This window comes from Stigmatopora nigra, chromosome 12 (genome assembly GCF_051989575.1).
Source record: "Stigmatopora nigra isolate UIUO_SnigA chromosome 12, RoL_Snig_1.1, whole genome shotgun sequence".
Lineage (NCBI taxonomy): Eukaryota > Metazoa > Chordata > Actinopteri > Syngnathiformes > Syngnathidae > Stigmatopora > Stigmatopora nigra.
The window spans coordinates 9,789,691-9,813,217 of NC_135519.1; the positions used below are offsets into that span (position 1 = coordinate 9,789,691).

A 23,527-nucleotide genomic window follows, 5' to 3' on the forward strand; every position below is an offset into this window, starting at 1 on the left:
GTTTGCCATTGTTTTTCCTTAAAGAAGAACATTAAATATAAAGGTGACCTACACACTTGGTTCATACAAAAGCCACCGTCTGTTGAAAAACGATCAGAGAACAACCACATTAACCATTTGCAAATAACTTTCTGTTAACAGCAAATCAAATCGGGTAATCTTAATTACAACACATTTTAAATATTACAGATATATTGTTTGCAACCCACACTTTTCCTGCCACTAAAAATACATTTGACACCCTCCAGCCAAAATTTGACATTACATAAACCCCCTCCCTGCCAAAAATAAAACACAAAACAATGACACTATTATTAATAATTTCCATTTTAAACTCCAAAAATGACATTTCACTCATTTATAGATTTATATTTTATTATTCTTACGTCATTCAGGCGATCGTCTCGTTAGATAACACCATTTATACAAAATGAAAAGTTTGACACCTTACAGTTTCACATTTAAGCTTTTATATTTCAATGACATAAGCATATTTTAAATGCGAGAAACACCTGTTTCTTGCTCATAAAGTCAACGCGAATAGAGAGAGCGTATATTGCAAAAAAGTTTGCAGAACTCCAAATTAAATCATCTTACCTCTTTTTCTCCTTGTCGATTTTCATCTTTTACGATCAACAAATCCAGCGATCGTCCAAAAAAAGGAGAAAAACAAACGAGAAAAAAGAAATCAAACGTGCGTGTTAGTCAACGTCACAAACTGCGCCGCTTAGATCCGCTCGGAGTTTAAGGTGAGTCGGCAACGAGCAGGACGGAACGGAAGCTCGCTGGTTGCCCCGGGGACAAGGGCCGTACAGTCTCAGAACACTGCCGAGGATTGTACAGCCTCTTCCCACGAGAGATCTTCACAAGGCCAGTTGAAAAGGAAACTAGACGGTCTGTGATACAAACTATTGCTCGATTGCTCGCTGCTCGTTTGTATGATTTACTGATTGACTGACTGGCTGTCTGACTGACTGTAGTGAACTCGCAGCTCAAGAGCGCTGATTGGCTTCGAATCCACGCAAGGGAACGCCCCATTCACCAGTTGGCTGCGCCTTCTGGAAACCTGCGCTCACTTTTTTTTTAATGAATCAAACAGAGGACCGGTGGAGCGAGTGGTTAGGCCTCATAGCTCTGGGGTACTGGTTCAAATCCAGGTCAGGATCTACCTTTGTGGAGTTTGTATGTTCTTTCTGGGCCTGCGTGGGTTTCCTCCGGGTACTCCGGTTTTCTCCACACATTCCAAAAACATGCATGGTAGGCTGATTGGACACTCTAAATTGCCCCTATGTATGTGTTTGAGTGTTCATGGTTGTCTCTGGCCCGTAGTCAGCTGGGATAGGCTCCAGCACCCCCTGCAACCATAATGAGGTAAAGTGGTTCAGAAAATGAGATGAGATTATGGACACCCTGATTCCGTGGCCAGCCAATCGCAGGGCACAAGGAGACGGACAACCATTCACACTCATACTCATACTTAGGAGAAATTTAGAACCCTCAACCAACCTACCATGCATATTTTTGGGATGTGGGAGGAAACTAGAGTACCGGGAGAACATTTTGTCATTCTTCTTTGTACGGTCAATACAAAGGCCGAAAAACAACACAATTTGGTTAGTCATGACAAAAAATTTAATTAATCTGCAAAAAAATACACTTGAAAATACAGTACGATTGGCATCAGGACAAACCCACACAATTAGAAACAACAATTTTAAGATGTGCATAAAGCTTCACTAGTGCAGAGAAGTTAGGTATGACTAAAGTGTATTTCATTCACTTTAAACATAATTAAAAAAAGCCCTGACCATTTAAACGATTCCTGCCTGCCGTCCCGGTTCAAATGGATTTCACGCCTATCATTGTCAATTGCACTGAAACAGGTTAAACCACTGCTAGCTCATAATATTCATAAATAAAATACCATTTCAAAACAAGACATTCCATTTATCACTACTGCATTTCTTCTTCACTGTCTTTTCTGGTGAAGGACTAAACATCATGTGCAATTGATAAATTCAGCAAATTTTCCAAGAAAACAATTGTTTTAAGAGGAACAATTATGGTAGTTATGAATATTTTTTTGTGTGTGACAAAATATGTCTGTTTCACTTATTTAAGCATTAAGTACTCATTTTAACTCCCTATAAGCACACATTAGGCTTATATTCATTTTATCATTTTCCGTAGCACAAGGGTCAGGGAGGACATTTGACCTCCATACAGGAAGGTCAGAACCCACAAGGGATTGAACCTGCTGGAGCTATATTCTATATCTTAATGATGCCTATTGTAATTAGTAAGCATAACTCAGTTTCATCAAATATTAAATCAAAGTCTTTTGAAACATTAGGAATCTTTTACCTTGGAGTTTGCTATAAAAATAGAATTGTAAACACTTAACTTAAAGGATTGATGCACTGATACGGCACTAAATGTCAATATTGGGGAGTAGTAAGAAATAATGTAGTGATGCTGTGCAATTTAGCAACCAATAATTCTTCTGCTATGTCTTTATCACTAGTAGATGTCCAATTCACCTGAATTGGGAGGTTGGCAGTGAATGAAAGTTTACTATTGCAAACATGCAGCCACTGAGTAAATAGCAGATGCTTTGACATTGATAAAATAATATTCCAAAAAATGGTTGAGACATACAATAGAGTTGATTTAGATGTCAATGAATTTATTTTGATTGTAATGTTTTCCCTCGTCACAAGGCCCTTTTGAGGTCATTTAGGTAGAGGTGATGAAAAGTCTTCATGCAGCTGCCAAGAATTGAAACGAGTTTCTCACTAGCTAGAGTGCGGTATGAATAAAGTTTAATCTAGTCTAATAGACATCCAATCCATTTGAAGTGCGAATTGAACTGTTGTCCATTCGCTCCCACTTCAAATGTATTGGATACCTAGTACTGTCATACCAAACAATATATTAAGCAGTGTCTGACAAAACCATTACTTTCAAGTTTGTTTGCAGTAATGTAGTAAGAATAAAAAAAATGTGTATTTGGCACAATATTGGCATTGGCCAATAAAACACAGCCGAGTGTTGGAATTGGTATTGGAAGAGAAAAAGTATTAGTCTTTTCCATGTAAAGCCAAAATGTGTTATTATTTCTGAAAACAAACGACCATGTCTCAGTGGCAATGTTGATGGTGGATGTGATTTGTTGTTGAAGGATCAGGAAAGGGTTTACGCTGTGAGGTCGTCTGAAAAGTAGGAGAAACCTTTGAACTCATCCTGGTTGATCTGCTTGACCACACTTTCGTCCACCGGCGTCAGGACAGGTTCTTCTCTCGTGAAGTCTTGGTCAAAGTTGTTTACGTCCCGTTTGGTTTTCTTAAAGAAAAAAAAAATCATTCAAATGCATTGGTAGTGCTAGACGTCCAGTAATTTGGACATTTTTCATAATTTAGCTGTGAGTTCCATTGAGTTTATAACTTGTAGTCGTCAATGGCAGACAATGGATTGAAAATTATTATTTTTTCTTCTCCTGGCCAAGGTGAACCCTCCAAAAGTTTATCACTACTGGACACACAATAAATTTGAATTAAAATATTCGCTATTAAGAGGATTGAAAAAAATGATTCATTCAATTTTGATGCCAACGTCTTGATACAAAAACCAAAAACTCATTGACCATCATGACATCTAACTACTAGTTAACTAAATTGTTCTGTCACTAGTAGATTTGGTTGGTAACAGATGAACAAACTTAAATTGACTGCCACCCTTCCACTTCAAACAAATTGGACGTTGTCTAGCGACAAACTCATTTAAGTCACAAGAACAGAATGATTGGACATCTATAATTTTCAAGTCAGCGACTGCCATTGATGGCTTCTTCAGTAACATTGAGAATGCACTCACGATTCGCGGCTTAAATGGGGGTTGAATTTGACGTCCCTCTAGCAGCATCCAGTCGAGTTCTCGGAAAAAGGGGTGGAGCTTGATGGCTTCCTCCAGACCGTTGGCTGCCACGCAACCCAGACGATTGCTAGGACTTTTGGTCATAAACTGAACACAAGAGGATGTCTCAAGATTTCAATTTCATTCATAATTACTCCACAAATGTGCACTGACCTCTTTGAGTATTTGCACCGCCTCTTTGCTGAGCCAGACTGGGTAGAGGACGTCGTCGTGCAGGATGGACTCGAATAGGTCGTCCTCGTTGTCGGCCTCGAAGGGAGGTTGACCCGCCATCATCTCGTACATCAGGACCCCGAGAGCCCACCAGTCCACTGAAGGGCCGTAGTCTAGTTCCTGCAGGATCTGCGCACAAATTGAATTAAATTTATGGACTTCTGACTCCTTACTCACTTTCAACAACAAACTAATCGATGATCTAAGGAATCAATAATTGTGCTGATAGTAGTTTAGTAACATTGTTGACCTAAAGATTTTACAAAATCTCTTTTGGGAGACTCTTAACTGATTGGCTGTAGTCTACGAGTGACAAACTCATTTCAATTGACAGCATGGAAATGAGTCAAACCACATGATTAGATGTCTGTCTTCGTCAATGGAACTTCAAGAGTTCATTTCATGTATTTAAACTGGGTATTACTACATTTTCTTACAATGAAGACAAAGGAAATAAACTTTCATGGAACATACAAAATGGTGTGGCCAGCCAGATCTAGGCCCCACACCTCGAGTTTGACATCTGCGTTTTAAACGGTTTTGTTCTGACCTCCGGTGCAATGTAGTCCGGTGTCCCACAGAAGGTGTTGGTGCTTCCCCCATTGAGAATTCCTTCTTTGCACATGCCAAAGTCAGCTAGCTTACAATGTCCGTCCACGTCCAGCAGAATGTTGTCCAGTTTCAAGTCCCTGAATGGAAAGATCAGTTTAAAAATAAAAATCAGCTCTGAGTGGAAAATAAAAGAATATTCAGTCTTACACTGTCAATTTTATGGGAGTTTGCACCATTGAAAATTAATGAGGGCTCTGAAAATGTATAGGTACTTTTTTTCAAATGTTAGCACAAGTGTACGTTAACCCAAAATTTCAAATGTTATATTTATGCCTTTAAAAAGGAACGAGTATTTTTTTGAGATGCAGTAAATGTTTTTAGAGCAAACGTGCATGTGAGGGGGGAAAACGAAAGAGAGCCTGTGCAACCAGCGTTTCAAAGCAGATAAAAGTCAACACGTTGATAGATTCCAGTTGACGTTGAATGCGGCTGCTCGGCGCTTGATGGTTGATTGCGAGAAAAATGTCAACATTGCCACTAAAGGTTTTTTTGTTTTTGTTTTTTTTGTTTTCTCGAAGGGGTAGCTAACTCAGGACGCCCTAGATTATAAGCAGCCAGGGAGAGGCGGCCACAATTTGCTTATGCAGCCATGCAGCTGTTTTTAATTGGAGATGCCACAGATAAGAAAATTGTTCATTAATCTTCCTTAGTTATGATATTTGCTAGCTAAAAGCAATCATCACATGCTGTTAATGCATTTTTTTAAAATCAGGCAGCATTCCCATGAAGCAAAGCAAATCTATTACTAGTGGAAATGAGTTGCGAACTATTATAAAGTATACAAAGTGGTGGCCATTTTTGAACATTTAAATGAGTTTGTCACTAGTCAACGTCCAATACATTACAATAGTGGTAGGACAAGTAGCAAATAAAAGAACATTCTATGCCATCATTCCAGTTCAAATGGATTGGATGTCTACTGGTCATAACCTAGTTTAATTGACTATTTTTAGTAATAGAAAACACCAAATATTCTTTTTCCAACGTATTTTTTTTCTAATTAAAGAAAAACTGGTTGGGATAGGCTCTAACACACCCTACCATCCTTGAGTATAATCAGTAAGGAAAATAAATAAATGAATGAATGAATTAAATAATTAATTGCCCTTTTTAAGAGGTTGATAGAGTTCAAATTGTCGAACTTTCCTTCTGGTGTGAACTGAAATAGTTTCTCACTAGTATTTAAAGTGGGAGAGTGGCAGAAAATGCAGCCAGTGAATTAAGTAGTATCTGACTGATGAAGTGAATTAGCAATTACTTTACATTCAAGAGAGCATGCAGTCCTTTTGTATTTAAAAAAAAATGCATCTGAACCATATAGCTGAAATGCTCCTCAAGACAAAAATTGGTCTGGAGAGTTCCGACAATAATCCAGCCATCCCCCAATACTCACAGCAATTTAACTAACGAGACACAATGCCTTGACGAACATGCTGTTCTCTTTGAAATTGATAAGCGAATACATCTGAATTGTACCGTTCCCCTCATGATGCGGCAATGTGGCGTGAAAGTGTGTGAAAGAAGCCACTGATGATATAAAAATCTCAAGACACCCTAGGCCGCCTCTTGGTCAAGCACATGTGTGCTGCAGACAAACAAATAAATCTCATTCATTGGCTAGTCATTTGTGATGTCGCATGATTTAGTGCACAGTTTTGCCTGCAGATCTGCTGCAGGTGTTCGGCGTTAATACAATCCTGATAGGAAGGTTGTGTTCAATGTGGTTGAAAAGTCGGAAATGTGACAAGATAAACTGTATCTTCTTGTTCTTTTGAGACTTTATTGCTTATTGCTGATTACTTTTGGTTGTTGTGAATGTCCTATTATGTCCTTATTCGTTTATTTTATTAAACAAAAAAATTATGAACAGAGTTATGTTTCTAGTTACATTCCAGTATAAGTACATTACACAGCAATTTAAATATTTTGAGGCTGATGCCAAACATTTATAAATTTCCCTCTATTCTCGTTAAAGCTTTGTTCTATTTATTTATTAGTGAAGGTTTACTCACTCTATCAGGAATTTGAACTTTATACTCCCTTTCCCAATACAGTATGGCTATTATTCTCTGCGAGTGATTGTGCTAAATGAGCCTTGTATTGACGGCTGGTAATAAGTCAAAGTGCGTAATTATCATTTCATCTCAGCGCCCCGTACAAGCGGCCGGCGGTGGTTTGGAGTGTGAAGCGCATCTAAAGACTTTTAACCTCGTGCCAGGCAGCTGACACGAGCTGGTGCAAACAATAAAACACTTTTCAACAAATCAGATGGCATTTTTATATGCTTCAAATTGCACATAAAGTTTGTGAATGTTTGGAGATGAGATTTTCTTATTTCTCACTTTTTTACTCTATTAAATGGCAATGCAATCTAATCCATTTGGAATTAAATAGCTAAGCAGTTTACGATCACTTTTCAGTGCCATTGACGGCATTTGACATCAAACCTATTTTAAGCCAGTGATTAAAAAAATTACATGGGGAAAAAAACATTGAAGGAAAAAGAATCCTTTAAATATAGTAACAATAGCAAAACAATTAAAAAAAAATTAAAAGCCTGCAAATCTTTGTTACTATATTCGTGGAAAAACATCTAATTAAGTTTTACTGAGATATTTGGAATATTTGATGAATAATCAAGGCTTTAATATGGCTCCTTTCAAATACAATTTGATTTAAGAGTGTGAATTCCCCAAAGTTAGGAAACATTTTCTCATGTATTTGAATGGAAAAATATGACAAAATGTTTGATCCATGTCTTTGTTTGGATCAGCCTATTTTACTGGATTTGTAGAAAGCACGTCGGAAATCACCTCTGCGCAGCATTGTTTAGGATCACATACACTCGCAGCAATCAGGTTTAATTGAGGGCATTTCCTGTGTTTGCTGTTGATGGTGGAGAGATTTTTTTTCCATGACATTGTGATGACACTTTGACAGCTAACCTCTCTCAGCTGCATGTGCACACAAACACAGTACGTCTACAGCATAAATCTTGAGAAAAACAAACCTAACACCGCAGGGGGTCTTTCCCTGACATTGTCCCGTTTCCGTGGCAATGAGTGGAAATTCTGCTGGCTTGACGACGTTTGTGTGTGAAGGTCGTACGTAGTTGTGGTTCATTAAGGTCTTTTAACTCTTTTAACCTGATGCCACTGGCAAAGATACAATCTAAATTGTTGCCATCATTATCCAATTCATACATAATTAAAATAATAATGTTCTATATTATGATAAATTGGTAATTTATATGTTACATTTTAACAAGCCGCCCAATATTGCAGTTTGGAACCAATGCCCACTTGGTAGCAGTTTGATTGTGAGTGTGATTGGTCTCTATGTGTGCCCTACGACTGTCTGGTGGCCAGTCCATTTGTTTTCCTTGATGTATAATAAAAAAAAAAGGGAATTTGCATGTTCTCCCTGGGCTTGCATGGATTTTCTCAGATTTTCTCCTCAAAACATGCATGATGGTCTGGTTTAACACTCTAAATTGCCATTAGGTACGAGTGTGAGTGTGCATGGCTGCTGGTCTTCTCCTGCCAGCACCCCCGGTGACCCTTGTATTGAAAATAAACGAATGAATAATAAAAATAGGGTCTAGACACACCAACAATCAGAAGTTTGGAAACACTACATCATCCAAGTGAATGGTAGAGACGTGTCTCCAAACTTTTGACCTAGTCATAATCTGAATTCTCATTTCTTCTGTTGTTTTTGTGCGTCAAAACAGATTTGTCATCGATCACTGTCCTATACTTTGGCAAGGGGTTCCATTTTCCCTCTTGTACAGTTAAGAATCAGCTATGTTTCATGTTCAAATTCTCTCATCTGCCCTCGAACCTGCCTGAACCTGCTCACTACCAAATTTATCCACCCGAAATCGGCTAGCATATTTTCTCAGTCTTCTCTGCAAAAAAAAAAAATTGCATTTGCAAGAAGCGAGACGGCAAGAAAAACAGAGCGAGAAAAAGAAGACATTTTGTACTAGAGTTTTGTTTATCTTCATGGCTTCATGGAGGGCGTGATTTTTTGGTCGTCTCGGTGATTAACACGCCAAAGTGTGTGTCGAAACACTTTGTCACAGAAAACAACCCCATTGCCGAGAAAGAACCACGTCTTTGTGGAGCGGCAAGATGGAACATGGCCTTTTGATAAAAATAAAAATGTATCGAAAACAGGTGTGATCACACAGTAGATGGTTGTTAGTTACAGTAATGTCATATTATTGCCTCCAATGATATCATGTCTGAACTCTGTTGGCATCTCACTTCCAAGATGTGAAAAACACGGCAAGAATGAAATACCCATTCCAAAATTGTTATGGTTGGAGGTTGTTTTTTAGAAAAAGCTGCCAGGGGGATTTTAAGCAGTGGCGGCTGTCAATTTGGGGAACCGTGATTCACCATCTTAAATTGTATGGTAAGAGTGTGCAGGTGAATGATTGTCCCTCTGTGCTCTGCAATTTACTGGCAATCAGTTCAGGGTGTGCCCAGCCTACTACCCGTAGTTCGCTAGGTTAAGCCCCAGCACCTAAATGACCCTCATGAGGATAAGCGTTATGAAAAATGAATGAATGAATAAATTCAGATTTTCTGATAGCTCGTGGGATGGTAATACCCATACTATAGTTATAAAACATCACTCTGTTGGCAGAGGCAAAATGTACCTGTATATGACACCGTGCTGGTGAAGGAACATGAGCGCCGATGTGACTTCAGCGGCGTAAAATCGCGACCGGGCCTCGTCGAATTTCCTGGAACGCTGGATCTGGAACATCAGGTCACCGCCATTCACGTACTCCATCACGAAAAAGAGACGGTCCTATAAGCCAGGAAATTACAACATTATTACTTGTCGGCTTCAATGGCAGCAGGTAAGTAAATTTCACCGCAGTTATATGTATATCTAGATCTTTGTCTTCATTTATTTTACTTTATCTAGGTAACATTCAACGTCTCAAGAGTCAGCTTCTGACAAATCGCCATCATGGCACCCCCTCCACGCCTGGCCCCAAAGAGGGGCCCGGTTTCTGACAAGGTACCTCACTCGGGGGGATTGCAAATTCTAAAAATGTTTTTTTGTGTGTAACAATTATTATTATTACTATTTGTCCACCTTTCTTACTGTTTTCTTTTGTTTTCCCGATTGTTCGCACGCTACCATCCCTCTAAGTCAAACGAATTGGACATCTATTGTCATCAACGGCAGCAAATAATTGAACGGACAAAGACAAATAAAGTTAGTTCATAACATAATAACTTTTCCACTGTTTTACCCGCATAATCGTATAACAAAAAAAAAATGACTTGGCTCAATAAATTACATCAAATTCTGCTGAATTTGAGCAACAGGAGACAACAATGTTCCAAACTGCCACACCCGTGTAACACCCCTTCCTGAACACACACACACACATTCACACAAGCACTACACAATGCAGTACTGCACCCTGCCAGCTCTGTTTTCCGAAATTGGACCTTCCTGAATTCCAGCTTTCTTCGTATAGGAAGTCGATGTGCGTGCGTGTGTGATATAAAAAGCACTGTATATAAAGAGCCAGTAGAGATTCCAAGCCACTGTCTACGCACTTTGTATGAGAACCACAAGCTAATCAACTAAGACTAGGGTTGCACAGATTCATTTTTTGGGGTCCCAATACCAATTCCCTAGTGTTATCACCTAAAACTGATCCTGTACTAATGCCACATTAAAAATGTTACCAGTGACAGCGCTAGATGTCCGATACATTTAAAGTGTGAGGGTTGGCATGGAATAAACGTCCATTTCCTGCCAGCCCTCTCACGCTGCAAGGAATGGATGTCTATTACTGATAAACTCATTGTAAATCAAGACAGAAGCATGAAATGACCTTTAATTGCTTCAACCAAAATTTACTCAGGGTTAGTGGCCTCATTTCCATCCAAGTCAATGCATTGGCATTAATATTAAGCCATAACTAGGTTAAAATGTTTATTTCCCATACCTATTACAGCTGAATATGGGCATCAGGTGTGGTACACCCTGAATCAGTGGCCAGCCAATCGCAATGAATGAATGAATGTTAATAGCCATCCACTAAATTGGATTTCACTGTTTCATAATTGATATATAACCATATATGTATATGACAATATGAATGTTTGCATGTTTCAGTGGAAAGTTGTTTGTGTAGATTTTAATGACACTTTGGGAAATGTTTAATTGGGCGGCTCCTGATGTCGGGAATCGGGAGACAATTTAAACAAACTTCCTGCTTTTAAAGACACAATAGTATACACAAGGGGAAAGTAAAAGAGAGACCAATCGTTCTGACAGATGTGTAACTCTTCCGTGAGTTGGTACTGACCAGTGTCACCATAGAAACCAAATGGGCAAATTGACATCTTAAGAAAACAAACCTGGATGAAATAAATTGGTAGGAAATATATATTTGCCATAAATTGATCCGATGGATGGATGCTATTGAAAGATTCACATTCTGTCAATCAACTCTAATGTTATTTATTCATTTTTGGGCCGGGTGCATTTAAAGCTATTTGGAATTGAGTGTCTGAGCAAAGGAAAATGTCATGTTTAAATTGTATTCATACATAATAGGTAATACAAGGAATAGAAAATAATGAATAATATTAAGATATTTTGTGACATGATTCCATTGTTTTTTTGTTAGACTTCCTATCAACTTTGTCCCTCCAGTCCTCCAGATGTCTTCCTCCCTTACTGTTCCTCCTCCTCCTCCTCTTCCTCCTCCCTTGCAATCAACTGTGGCATCATGCTGCTTCTCCTTATCGGCCTAATTACAGCCTAGAAATGTAAATATGGTTATGTAACGGTAGCGGCGGCGGCAGCATTCCAACGCAGAAATAGAGACCAAATGTCAGACTTCTGAATATAGTTACATTTGCTGCCTTCGACGATGACAGATGTCCAATCAGTTTGAAGTAGGAGGCTAGCAGAGAATGATCAATAGTTGACTACCGCTTCCAACCCCATCTAATTTATAAGGATTGCCATCAATAGGCAATTTCAACATTAAGTTCTCTCTTTTGCCAAATGTCACATCCCATAATCTATGACCTGGCCATGAAGTGAATGAATTAATATGATATTTTTTGGAATAGTCCCTGGAAGGTTTAAAATCTTAAATTAGCACATTTTTCCAAGATTTATTTTCTTGGAGTGAAGTCTGACTAAATTTCTTGGGCCAGTTGAGTAACTGAGATCAGTGCGTTGCCATGTGTTCGATTCCTAAGTTTCCAAAACCGTGTCGAAGAATGTGACTGGATCGCATTTCAACTGGATTAGAAAACAATTGGAGCGAGCAGACGTTATATAAGATGTCAAAATCAAGAAGTATGCATGTGTGAGCTTGTGTGTGAATGTATAGCTTGTACAGTGTTTACTGTAATCACACGGTGAAGTGGCGAGTAGGCGGGCCCATGTTTTACATGTGATAAGAATCAAAAACGTTATATAACTGGCCGGAATCCCTTTGTCTGAAGCATGTGTGTGTGTGTGTGTGTGTGTGTGTGTGTGTGTGTGTGTGTGTGTGTGTGTGTGTGTGTGTGTGTGTGTGTGTGTGTGTGTGTGTGTGTGTGTGTGTGTAAGAGAGAGAGTGTTCATGTAGTGTGATGGCAAGTTGACGGGCACAAGCAAACATGTAAACAATCGTGCCATGTGACCTCCCAGTCGCCCACCCAGTGTGTGCCGATTGTTTGTGTTTGTTGTGCGAGCAAAATAACACTTGAGACGCCATCTTTCAGTGTTCCAGAACCTTCCCAGAAAATAAACAAGGCACTCGACAAAATATTTGACCTCAGACAAACCATGGCATTATACTTTAACCATTTCATGCACGAATCATATTGTTCTTTTTTAAATAACCCTTATAGCGGACTCTTTCTATTAATTGGCTCCTATTGAAGCCGTCAAATCTGTTTAGAACCCCTTACAGTCCAAATAAATTGAACGTTTAGTGCTGTCATTGGGTCTAAAACATGAGCATTTACAGCCAGACCTGCACGTACAAATACATTGAATCTGACTTACTACCACTTGTACTTTTCGGCTTTTGAGTGACAAGTGGCAGCACCTGTGCCGACGTCTCAGCGCCGTCAGGCTCGGATGGAAATGAAAGGTCGGTGGCGTTACCTCAGGCACACACGCGTATATGTGATGCATGTATACATTTCCCGGCGGGAACACTTATGCAACATGTGTTAGTCAAAACATACATCAGCCACAGGAAGTGGCTATGCATGCCGGCCCCCTTCAATTGGCCCCCTGAGTACAACTGAATGACGTATGCGCCGATGGATGGCGGCTTCCATCAAAAGAGGGCTTAGTATGCATTTTTTCCCACTTACAATGATGTAACAGTTCATAGAGCAATTTTCTCACAATTAATTTTTCATAAATGGCAAAAATAATTCTTAGGCTATCACAGATAGAGGCCCAATCAATTCAGTTGAAGTTTTGTCGTTTTGTATCAAAAATCTATAAATAAAACAAATAAGAAATTTACAGGTTTGTGTTTAAACAGACCTTATGTCGCCAACAGTCGAAGTCGGTGAAACCAAATAACCTCAGATTCATGAAACGTAATAGTATTATAGTAATGTAACGAATAGGGTTGCATGTATATTTAAGGCTGCTATGTCGATGCCGTATAAAATGAACAAATGGTAACAATTTAATATAATGTTAAGAAATTCAAATTAATATGAAATATATATTATTTCCCTTATTCTTTTTTAACATAAAGTAATCAATTTGATTAATTAATCTATTTTCGGAACCGGGTGCTGGAGCCTATCCCAGCTAATTAGGAGTATCAAGCAGGGGACACTCTGAAACAGTGGGAGTTCAGAGTTTTGTCGAAAGGGTTAAAGTACACGATTCAAAAATTTGAAAGCATTTGGTAATCATGCAATTGAATGAAAAAGCTGAGCCTTGTGGCTGAAGCTATTTGGCGCTCTCGTCAGGTGGCGTGTTTAACTGCAAGTACAAGTGCTCTTACTTTGGTCTGGAAGCAGCAGTGCAACTGCGTCAAGTAGGGATGTTCTCGCGCCAGCGCCAGAACCCGCTTCTCAGTTAGCGTGCAGTCCACATCGTCGTCCTGCTGGATGACGTCCTTCTTCAGAACTTTGACGGCGTAAACCTCGTCGCTGCCCTTACGCTCCGCCAGCATCACCTCCGCAAAGGGCCCAGGACATTAAATGTTTGTCTCTCGACAATTCAATCCCCAAAGTCAGGCTTACCTTTCCGAAACTTCCTTTTCCCAACACTTTGATGAAGACAAAATCCTTCAGGTCAATTCTTTGAGGCCGGGCGGCACCGTGAACTTTGACCTCGCCGTTTTGCCGTGTGTCACGTGTTTCCGAAGAGGGCGACGTCAACTTCTGGCCACGGTGGTCGAAGGACAGAGCTTTGCGGATGTTCTCCAGTTCATTCGCAACTGGGGAAGAGAGGAAAAAAAGTGTGGATTAAGGGCTTCTTCTTCTGTGGTGCCTGTCGGTAACTACTGACCTGGGTCACATGGAGACGTAGGGGCTGATCTGGAATGTTCTACTTCAATCTGAGGCAAATCAGGAAGCCGGTCGGGATTCTCAACATGGGGAATCTATTTACAAACCACTGGGTTAACTTACTTATGGCAATTTTTGTTGTTGTAGCAGTGGCAGCCAATGAGCAAAATACCACCACATAATGGTAATTTTCATTATTGTGCCACTGGCATCTTCCATTGTATATTGGCATTAAGCATAATTTCTTTTACATCATTCATTCATCCTATCCAGTCCAAATTAATTGGCTGTGTGGCATTGTCTAAATATACTACTGCAACATTGTGCTAATTTACAGTTTTCCAATGTAATAATAAAAAGAAATGTGCCATTTTTTTGCTGCTGCAAACCTGCGGATGCACCGACTTTTTCCGCCTCTGTGTGCTGTTAGACATCTTGTCCGGCGTGACCCCGAGGTCGGAGAGAACTTTAGCGATGGCGCGCGCATCCACGCCGCAGTTGGGCGCCACATTGCTCTCGCAGCGCCTGTGAACGTTTACCTTACACACTGACACACCCGAATAGATATATTTGAGCTTTGGAATGAGGAGGCAAAAGCGAGCCCACGTCGAAACGCTACCTTTGCACTGCAGGCCTTGTCTGAGCAGCCCCCACAGCAGCGAACCACAGTGGTCGCAGAAGGTTAGAACTTTGAAGTTGTGGATTCGGAACTTGTGTGGTAAGTTGACGCTGAACCTCTGCGAGGCTACTGGCTAAAAGAAACATGAATTACAACAGGGGTTATCAAAGTGCGGTCTGAGGATGGACAGTGGTACACAGGCTCCCTCTATGATTGACTGAATTAAATTACTTTTTTTTCTTTTGTTCCAAATATTTAGGGAAAATTAATAGCAGTTAACACAATCCTTAAGTACATTACTATTTAATTTACTCTAAAATTGTGGTATTAATACTCAAACAGTGGCTGAAAATAACTTCAATCTACTAAATATGTCGTACTTAGTACATATAATCTACTTAGTTATATTTATCTAATAATGTTAATGGGAGAAAAAAATATATATATATTGTCAATGGTAATAAAAAACTAAATTAATAACTAAAGTAGAAAAAATATTTAGTTCTCTTGAGTTAACTATGATCCTTTGTATTTATTTTTATTTTATTTTGAATTTTAAAAATGAATCGGTTTAGTGGATGATTCCTGACAACTCTCCCAGTACAAATGAATTGGACTTCTATTTTTGTCAATAGCAGCCCATGACTAAATGTTGGTTTTCCATTCTGTATTCGATGAGCCACGCATTCTTTTGGCTGTCGAATGTTTGCAAATCACTGAATTAGAAGAATTCCGCTAACCTCCTCCACTTTGTCTTCCTGCTGCTTCAAGGCCGCACACTTGGTGATGATAAGTTCATGACAGCGCTTGTGGACCACACACGTGCAGACTGGACAATAAAAACCTGACATCAGCATCATAACCAGGCAGAGGCGGCATCTTGAACTTTCCTACCTTGACACTGGTAGCCCTGCTTGCCCAACACGCCCCTGAAAAAACACACAATAAAGCATAAGAGTAATTAGAGGACTACATAAAGAAAGTGGAACACTTCATGATTACGTTTCACAGCCATTGACAATAATAAATGGCCTTAAATGGTGAAAACTGTGAGCACATAACTGACCATATGAAATCTCTGCAGTGTGAGCAGTAGGTGGGCTGCCTCAGGTAGGTGGCCATAAACTTGTGGCCATTGACTTGATGGACCCGTCGACGAAGAGCGCCCTGACGCTTCCTGGGGCGCATGCGCTGGCGGAAGACGCGCTCCTCATTGTTGCTGCTGACCGTCGTCACTATGCAAATGCACAAAATTGGAAAGTGTGGCAACATTTCTTTTAGTGTTGAATCCTATTTTAGATAGGAAAGATTCACGTAAGTTGACATGAAGTGAAGTGTTAGAGAAAATTAACATTGATGTTGTTGTTGTCATGGAGAATTCCCACATTTCTCAAATGAATTAAAACACCACATATTTACCATTCAATAATAAATGAATAGACCGTTCATATTTACCAAATTGGTATTTCATTTCAAATGTGTGCTAATTGCTACTTTTGAATACATTATCAAAGAGAATGTATTGAATGCCAATTCATCTCACCTGATTAATCATGATTAAATGTAGTGATACCCGGCCCCAATAAAAACATTTACAGTACACTGAAATGTTTCTACAATAAAATTGTACTTACAACACATGGCCAGTAGATAGAAGTATATCACAAAAAGGAATGGAATAGATGTGTTGAGTTCCAGTTTAAAGGTTATTGGGTTCATTTTCTCCATTAATCCTGTATACATGTCTTTGTTTTTCTATCATTGTGAGTAAGAATCATTAGATTTATTCACTAGATATTCTGTTTTTGTGCAGACATTTGGTGAACATTTCACATTATTGGACCCTCTATAGAAAGCTCAACTGAATTACAGCATATTTAACAACAGAGGACACTTTGTCATATGTGTGTAAAATCTAATAAGTTTATTGCAGTTCTCAAGTCAAGCATGTGATGTGGAGTTGGGCAAACACATCCTAGAGATGAGTGCCACTTAAAGTCACACATGAATGAACAGTTTGTGTGAAGCACCTTTTTAAGGATGTGTCAGTTAAAGCATATTGGGTTTTTGTGTCTGTTTTTTTTACTGGGGGGCATAGATAATAAACTGGGATGACTGGCTGTGAATGTGCACCTTTCAGTGCATTTGTTATTCTTAGATGTCCCATCTTTTTTGATAATGATAATGGATGAGATGTCAAGTGCCGTCGATAGCAGTCTATAATTCAATCATTAAAAATCTAGGCTAAATTTTTACATGGAAAAGAAATTGTACCTTCTCTCGACGTCTCAGAAAGATCAATAATGACGTAAACCTTCCCCGCAGGTTCCAGGTCTACCTGAAAAGAAGAGACAGATTGGCTCACGTGGGGTGTTGATAATTCCGTCGCTGTATGTTTATTTTAAAGGACAACATTAACCCTTTACATGGTATACCTTTAACCTCCTAAAACCCAAACTCTTGCAAGGCATGTATTTTTAGTTTCTCTTTGATATTTAGGCTAAGTGAAGCCTGTTGAGTCTAAAAAACTAAGAATTATCTTTTTACATGATGTAGTTTCTCAGATAAATGATGTTCACATCATAAGTGGATGCCAGGTCCTAGGAGGTTAAATGTACAATTGCTTTTATTTGGAGTCTTGATTGGGGGAGTTCAGTTATCATGGAAAGGAACATTTGCAATGGCAATGGATGTCCATTAGTTTTGGAGTGGGGGATCCCAATCCAAAAGGACATCTATTACCGTCAATGGCAGTGAACTTGACTTCCCACAGTTCCAAAACTGTCCTCAGGCACATAAAAAAAGTCCCATACTAGCACAGGGGCAATAAAAAGTGAAGCTGTCAAAATGTGTACACAGAAGACGGAAAGCAGAGGAGTAGTCCGCCGGTTGAGAAAGTTTACGTGTTTGAATTCTTTGTTTTAGCTGTCATGTAAAAGATGAAGCTTTTGTTTATCACATCAGCCAAATACAAAGGTGCAAACGGAACTTTAAAAAACAAGTTCCATGTACCAACCAACGTCCTGAAAAAAATTAATTTAACTTTAGTAAAGTACATTTCTTCCTCAACTTTGAAACTAAAAGATGTTAAAATTTCTTAAAAACAAATGCATTAGCGAGCTGGAATCTATACTCGGAGTAAATTTGTGCTTACTTTTCGAAAAAAAAAGAAATAAAAACCAATGAGTAAATATTATTTGAATTATTTATTTTTAATAGGAAAGGTTCACTTTGGTTTCCATGTATGGATATCATAGAGTAAATTCAAATAGCGGTTGTTGTCGGGAAGAATTGCCACATTTAACTATTACATCTTTAACATTCATGGATTAAACAATTAATAGGCGGTTCATATATACCCTATTGGTAGCTCATTTTAAATAAGTGTGCTAATTACCACTTTTGAATGCATTGTCATACAGAATGTAATGAATGGCATTTAGGGACAGATGGAGACAAAAAATAGCTTGTTTGTTACTATGCAATTTTTTCTGCCAGGTCTCGAAAGAGAAGAACACGTGCTAAAAGAACCGCTTACGGCTTCCTTGGTCCCAATGACGACCACGACATGCAATCTCCCGGGAGTGTTGCAATGATGGGCTGGCTAGCCTGCAGTATGAAAATTATGTGGAATTAATGGATTGAAAACTATTCAGTGGATAGACTACCATGAGCTCAGGATAACTAGGTAAGAATACTATCTTTGTCATTTTCCACAAGGACATGTTGACTAAGGTAGCAAAATGGAGTATTTCCATTTGCAGTGATGACGTCATGGTGGCGCTCTAAAGGTCAACATCCCAAAGACACCGGCTCCCTTCCTGTGAATGCACTCAGACACGCAGGTGCGCAGTGATCCAAATATAGCGCCGGCAGAGGAAGGAAACCCACTACCCCACTTTTGCATTAAGATGCAAAAAAATATATATCACGATTTAGACAAGTCAACAGGTCTCAAAAATGAATGGAATATCAAAATACTTTAACATACAACTAATTTTAACACAAATTTGTTGAGGGATAATCTATTTTTATTTTTGGAATGTGGGAGGAAACTGGAGTACCCAAAGGAAACCCACGCACATGCAAACTCCACACAGGTGGACATGACCTGAATTTGAACCCAGGACCCCAGAGCTGTGAGGCCAACGCGCTAACCACACCATACCGCCTCACAGAACATATTCTGGAGATAAATGCATTGAGTTTAAGGTTTATTTGGATTACTATTGTTTATTTTATTTGATATTTGGGACAAATATCACATGATCATGTTTTTGCATGAATAACTGGAACACAAGCAAATTAAATTGCAGCCTTTAACTCAATTGCAAGCAGCCACTCCCGCTTATGAAGGTGATTTGATTATAGAATTATTTCTCAAAATGTGCAGCCGCCAATGTTCTGTTCCTGTTGGTGTAACGAGTGTGGTGGTGGTGGGATTTGTCAATTTCTATCTCAAGCCATTGCACTAGTTTGTTTGGTAGTGACACAAATGTCAGCTAGGCGAGATTTGTTACGCTCTTTGCCTTCCAGTTGCTCTGGTGTGAAAGTCTGATGGATCATGTGTTTATGGTTATGGAGGTCTGTTTACGTGTGTTTGTGTTCTGCAGTTTGTCAGCGCAAAAAGGCCGTGTGTTCTCTGTCACAGACACAATGTCCTGCCTTGTTTTTCTCCTTTCTTGTGGCTTTAAACCTTTTTTCCCCCTGTAATCTCTTCAGACAAAGTAAAGTTTGACACTGTGATGACAATTCTGAACAGCTTGATCAACGGGATTCCTTGTCAATTGGTTTTCACAACATAAGAGATTTGTAAAATGATGCAACTTTATAGACAAATAATAGAATTAACGGCAAGTGGTGACGTCGACTTGATAGAATTATTCATTTTCATTACCGCTTTTCGTATCAAGTGTCTCTGGGTGCTGGAGCCTATGCCAGACAATGTAAAACATATTTTAAATATGACAGGGGCACTTAGCTTGGAATAGTAGAAAATCAGAGTAAACAACACAAATAGCCCCTAAGACGACTAAGTGCTTGTGGGCAACACGAGCTTGTCACATTACTGTTAAAAATGAATGGCCTTACTATACTTATCACATTGTATCGTTGTCTGAAATATTTCCAGAGTAACCGAGCATATATTGACAATATTGTATTAATGTTAGGGGGTGAAAATCTGTCTTGAGTGTTTTCTCCAAGCGCAGTGACCTAATGTTCATTCTTATCAAACAAATACTTTGTGTGTGTTGTTGTCAATTCTTATCACGTCTACGAGGAAATTCATTGACGTTAGTAACATTCCTGGGGAATTGCGAATTAATATATCACTGAATGGGTGAATGCAAAGTTAGGTTATCTTTACAAAGGTGGAATTTTTAGTTCAGGAGTTAAATGAAGAGGCACATTTGTACCGTTTTGAAGGTTCCTCGGGGCTTTTAGACCAAAGTGGTGAACTTTCTGTACTTCTTGCTTTGACAACTTTTTTTCTTTCAGGTTTGACCAGTCTATCAAATTTTATCCAATTACATGAAACCAGCTTCAATATCTTAATCTTAAAAAATAAAATTGTGGAAATAATTTGGCTTTGAAATGACCAAAATCAATGGTTTTAAACCAAAGTGGAGGACCTCCTGTGAGTTTAATGGTGTGACTTCTAGAGACTTATTGGGGATCTTCTTAGTAAAAGTATCTTTACCAAAGTTCATGCTGCTTTACCGGCTGATTTTTTTTTTATACGTTTCATTTTAGGAATTTTGAAATTAATAAAATAGGTGGCTTCAAAACAAAATTGACTTTTTGTGTTCTTTGGATGCTTTCATCAAATCTTTTGTGCATTGTTTTGAGTCAAATATGTCTACCAAATTTCATGCAGCAGTACATGAAAGCTGACTTTTTAAAAATTTCTTCTGCTTAACAAGTTGATCTGAAGAAACTTCTTGAATACAATCTGTACTGACCGAATTTGATCACTTATGAAGAAGAAGTAACTGGAAATTGGGATTCTATGCACGTCAATCTATACAACATCATTTCTAAACACAACCAAGGCCTCTGTGAACAAAAAAAAATGTAACAATTTCCCTTCACATTTTTGCTTGAAGCAGGCAAGAGTGACGTGTTGGCATAGCATTGCAGATATTTCTGCGTCTTGAGCGGGACCCGAAAGAAATACGAGAAATCCTGGGAAGGGGACGATGGGGCAAGGGGGTGCGCACCTTCTTTTTCTGGGAAGTCGACTGACAGTGAAAACAGGAAGTAGTGCCTGCAACACGATGGCTTTATTTTTAGACGCAAATACACACACACACTTCCTAGGGTCCGACCCTACACTTAACCCCCGCAGGGAAACTGAGTCAAGAGGAGGTCAAGTACAAGTTATTCTACATATTTAAAAGTAAAAAGTGAAAAGTTCAAATCTCAAGGAGTCAATATTTAATTAGATGGCTGCTGCTGTTGACGGCAGCCATTGACGAGGTTTACAGTGTCATGCATAATGTCAGTACCATGGTTGTTTCCAGTTCAGCGATCAAGAGCCCAAATCTTAATGTATGGAGTTGGCATGTTCTGCCCATAATTGCAAGGGTTTTTTAGAGGTATTCTGTTTTGCTGACACACGACAACCACCCCATGCTCAACCAAAAAACAAAAAACGGGCAAGATTGGTTGAACTCTCTCAGCTCTGACTGTGGGCATAAATAGTTCGGGCTTAGAAAGAAATCTCTTACTCGCCGATGGTGAATAAGACGATTTCATATGAGACCATCGCATATAAAACCGATTTGTTGCGCAAAAAAAAAATCTTCCAACTTGTAAAAGTAGACAAAAAAAGAGATCCATAACAACTGCAACCTCTCATTCTTTTAGTAAATAAGACGACATCTTAAATGGCATCCATAGCAGCTCCAAACTGGTCTGACAACGATGTGCCTTGACGTGCCACCAATACTATAGCCATGAGTATGTTGTTGTTTTAGGAAAGAGAACCCCCTGCAGAAGGTGTCCTCATCTCCCAGGAGCTTTAATCATTTGTAACAAGCCGTGTGTTATTGTCGCACTGAACGTCCTTCAGCACGGCGTGTAAGGACAAGTGCTGACGCACATCAAAACATCACCGCCTGCTGAGTCACTGCTTCTCTCTGACGCGAACGGAATGCACAATCCCAAAGTATTAAAATGTTCTTTGGGTTAGGGGAAAAAAAGACATTCAATAGAATATTTTTGTGTGAATGACAATCTTTCAGAGCCACACACACACACACACACACACACACACACATGTATATGTAGACTTCTATTTTGATTTGAAAAGCAGGTGATCGCTCTATTTGCAAATTTTACTTAGACAAAAGCGCTATTAAAAGATATTAAAGCCAATGAGTCAATCAATTTTGGCATATGAGGCAAATGATTCATTAATTCATTATCCATAATTCTTATTATCACAAGGGTTGCAGGGGGTGCTGGAGCCTTTCCCAGGAGTCTAAATTGGTCCCCAAAATATTGAATTTAGAGTGTTCGGCTTGCCTACCGGGCAAGTTTTGGAAGGAGTACCCGGAAAAAACTCACGTGGGCAGGGGGAGAAGATGCACATTCCACGCTGGAAGGTATGAACCCACTGGGGATTAAACCCGCAATCTCAGAACTGCAAAGCGCACGTGCTAAGGACTCTTCTATGCGATAAGGCGATGTCATGCAAGAGTGGAGATTTAATTTTCTGCCATTCACGACGGCATACGTCCAATCCATGTTGGCTTGGAAATACGATCAATAACAGAAAGATCTGGCCATTATTTGGGGAAGAATTGGACGTCTGTCGTTGTCAATGGGGGTCACATCCTTAAATGAAGTGGATCAAGAGCATGTTCTGGTCACGTGACAAACTCGGAAGCCGTTGCGCCGGGAGATCACGTGACACGCGGAGCCACCTCGGCGGTCTTACCCACTCCTCAAAGTGCTTGTGGCCGCCGTGCAGGAGGTCATCGAAGCGGATGACGCAGTTGGCCACGAAATCGTCGTAGCCGATGGGCGCGTCGTGGAAAACGGCCAGCTCGATGGCGCGTCCGTCGCGCACCTCCGCCGTAAAGTCGTCGTTCCATACTGGGCTGTTGGTCCGCGGCCGCGTGCACGTCTGGCCCAGCCGCGACTCGTCCAAATTAAGTGCCGCGTACGTGTCCAGCAGGAAACCTCGAGAGCTCTTGGCATGCCGCAGCGACCACGCCGTGGGCTTCAGGTCCAGTGCCTCGCAGATCCGGATGCGCAGCTGGCCATTGAACACCACCATGATCGGTCGAGAAGCCACCTCAAATCAAATCCTCATGCTCGGAAAACCGGAGTCAGACTCGAGGGGGGCGTGGGGGACCTCTGGCTGCTGTCTGACACCCGCAGCGGAGGCGGGCAGAGAGGGGCGGGGATCCACGCGGTAGGTCGCCTCCAGCCGCAGATGAGCTCACCTCACGTCAGCTGTGCAGTGAGGGCTGGCGACGAATAGTGCACAACGACCTTTGACGGCGATGGACGTCCAATCCGTTTCCACTATATGTGGTTGAAATGAATTGCATATTCACAGCAGAAGGATGATTGAGTGTCCATATGGCTTGAATTGTAATGATAATTC

At 39.9% G+C, this 23,527-nt stretch overlaps 2 protein-coding genes and 1 long non-coding RNA gene across 5 annotated transcripts in view; 1 reads left to right on the plus strand and 2 right to left on the minus strand.

Moving 5' to 3' along the window:
- epas1b (endothelial PAS domain protein 1b) overlaps positions 1-973 on the minus strand; it is a 17,421-nt gene extending 16,448 nt beyond the window's left edge. For 2 of the 3 annotated variants that reach the window (XM_077729330.1, XM_077729329.1), the window contains exon 1: positions 598-972. In XM_077729330.1, coding sequence (XP_077585456.1) covers positions 598-623 — 26 coding nt within the window. In that variant the 5' untranslated portion in view covers positions 624-972. Of the gene's footprint in view, positions 1-597 lie in introns of all 3 variants that reach the window. The other variant, XM_077729331.1, reaches the window with a different exon arrangement.
- LOC144205166 (uncharacterized) lies at positions 742-9,903 on the plus strand. The gene is made up of 3 exons (XR_013328021.1): positions 742-894; positions 9,415-9,634; positions 9,703-9,903. It is a non-coding gene; the product is annotated as an uncharacterized LOC144205166 (long non-coding RNA).
- On the minus strand, positions 2,666-23,364 carry LOC144205163 (protein kinase C epsilon type-like). Its single transcript, XM_077729332.1, has 15 exons — positions 22,853-23,364; positions 17,182-17,245; positions 15,974-16,142; positions 15,802-15,836; positions 15,648-15,736; positions 14,908-15,040; positions 14,678-14,835; positions 14,290-14,383; positions 14,022-14,218; positions 13,781-13,954; positions 9,428-9,582; positions 4,697-4,835; positions 4,087-4,275; positions 3,874-4,020; positions 2,666-3,342 (listed from the first exon to the last, which is right to left on the minus strand). Exons 1-15 carry the CDS (start codon positions 23,192-23,194, stop codon positions 3,196-3,198), a joined length of 2,232 nt encoding a protein of 743 aa, XP_077585458.1. The 5' UTR covers positions 23,195-23,364; the 3' UTR covers positions 2,666-3,195.
- Positions 23,365-23,527: the final 163 nt, after the last annotated feature.

Coding starts and splice junctions, on each gene's coding strand:
- LOC144205163 (XM_077729332.1), bottom strand. CDS start 23,194: ATGGTGGTGTTCAATGGCCAGCTGCGCATCCGGATCTGCGAGGCACTG. Junction 14,219..14,289: donor TACGTCTCCATGTGACCCAG/GTCAGTAGTTAC, acceptor TCTCTTCCCCAG/TTGCGAATGAACTGGAGAAC. Junction 9,583..13,780: donor ACTGCTGCTTCCAGACCAAA/GTAAGAGCACTT, acceptor CCTGGCTTATAG/GACCGTCTCTTTTTCGTGAT.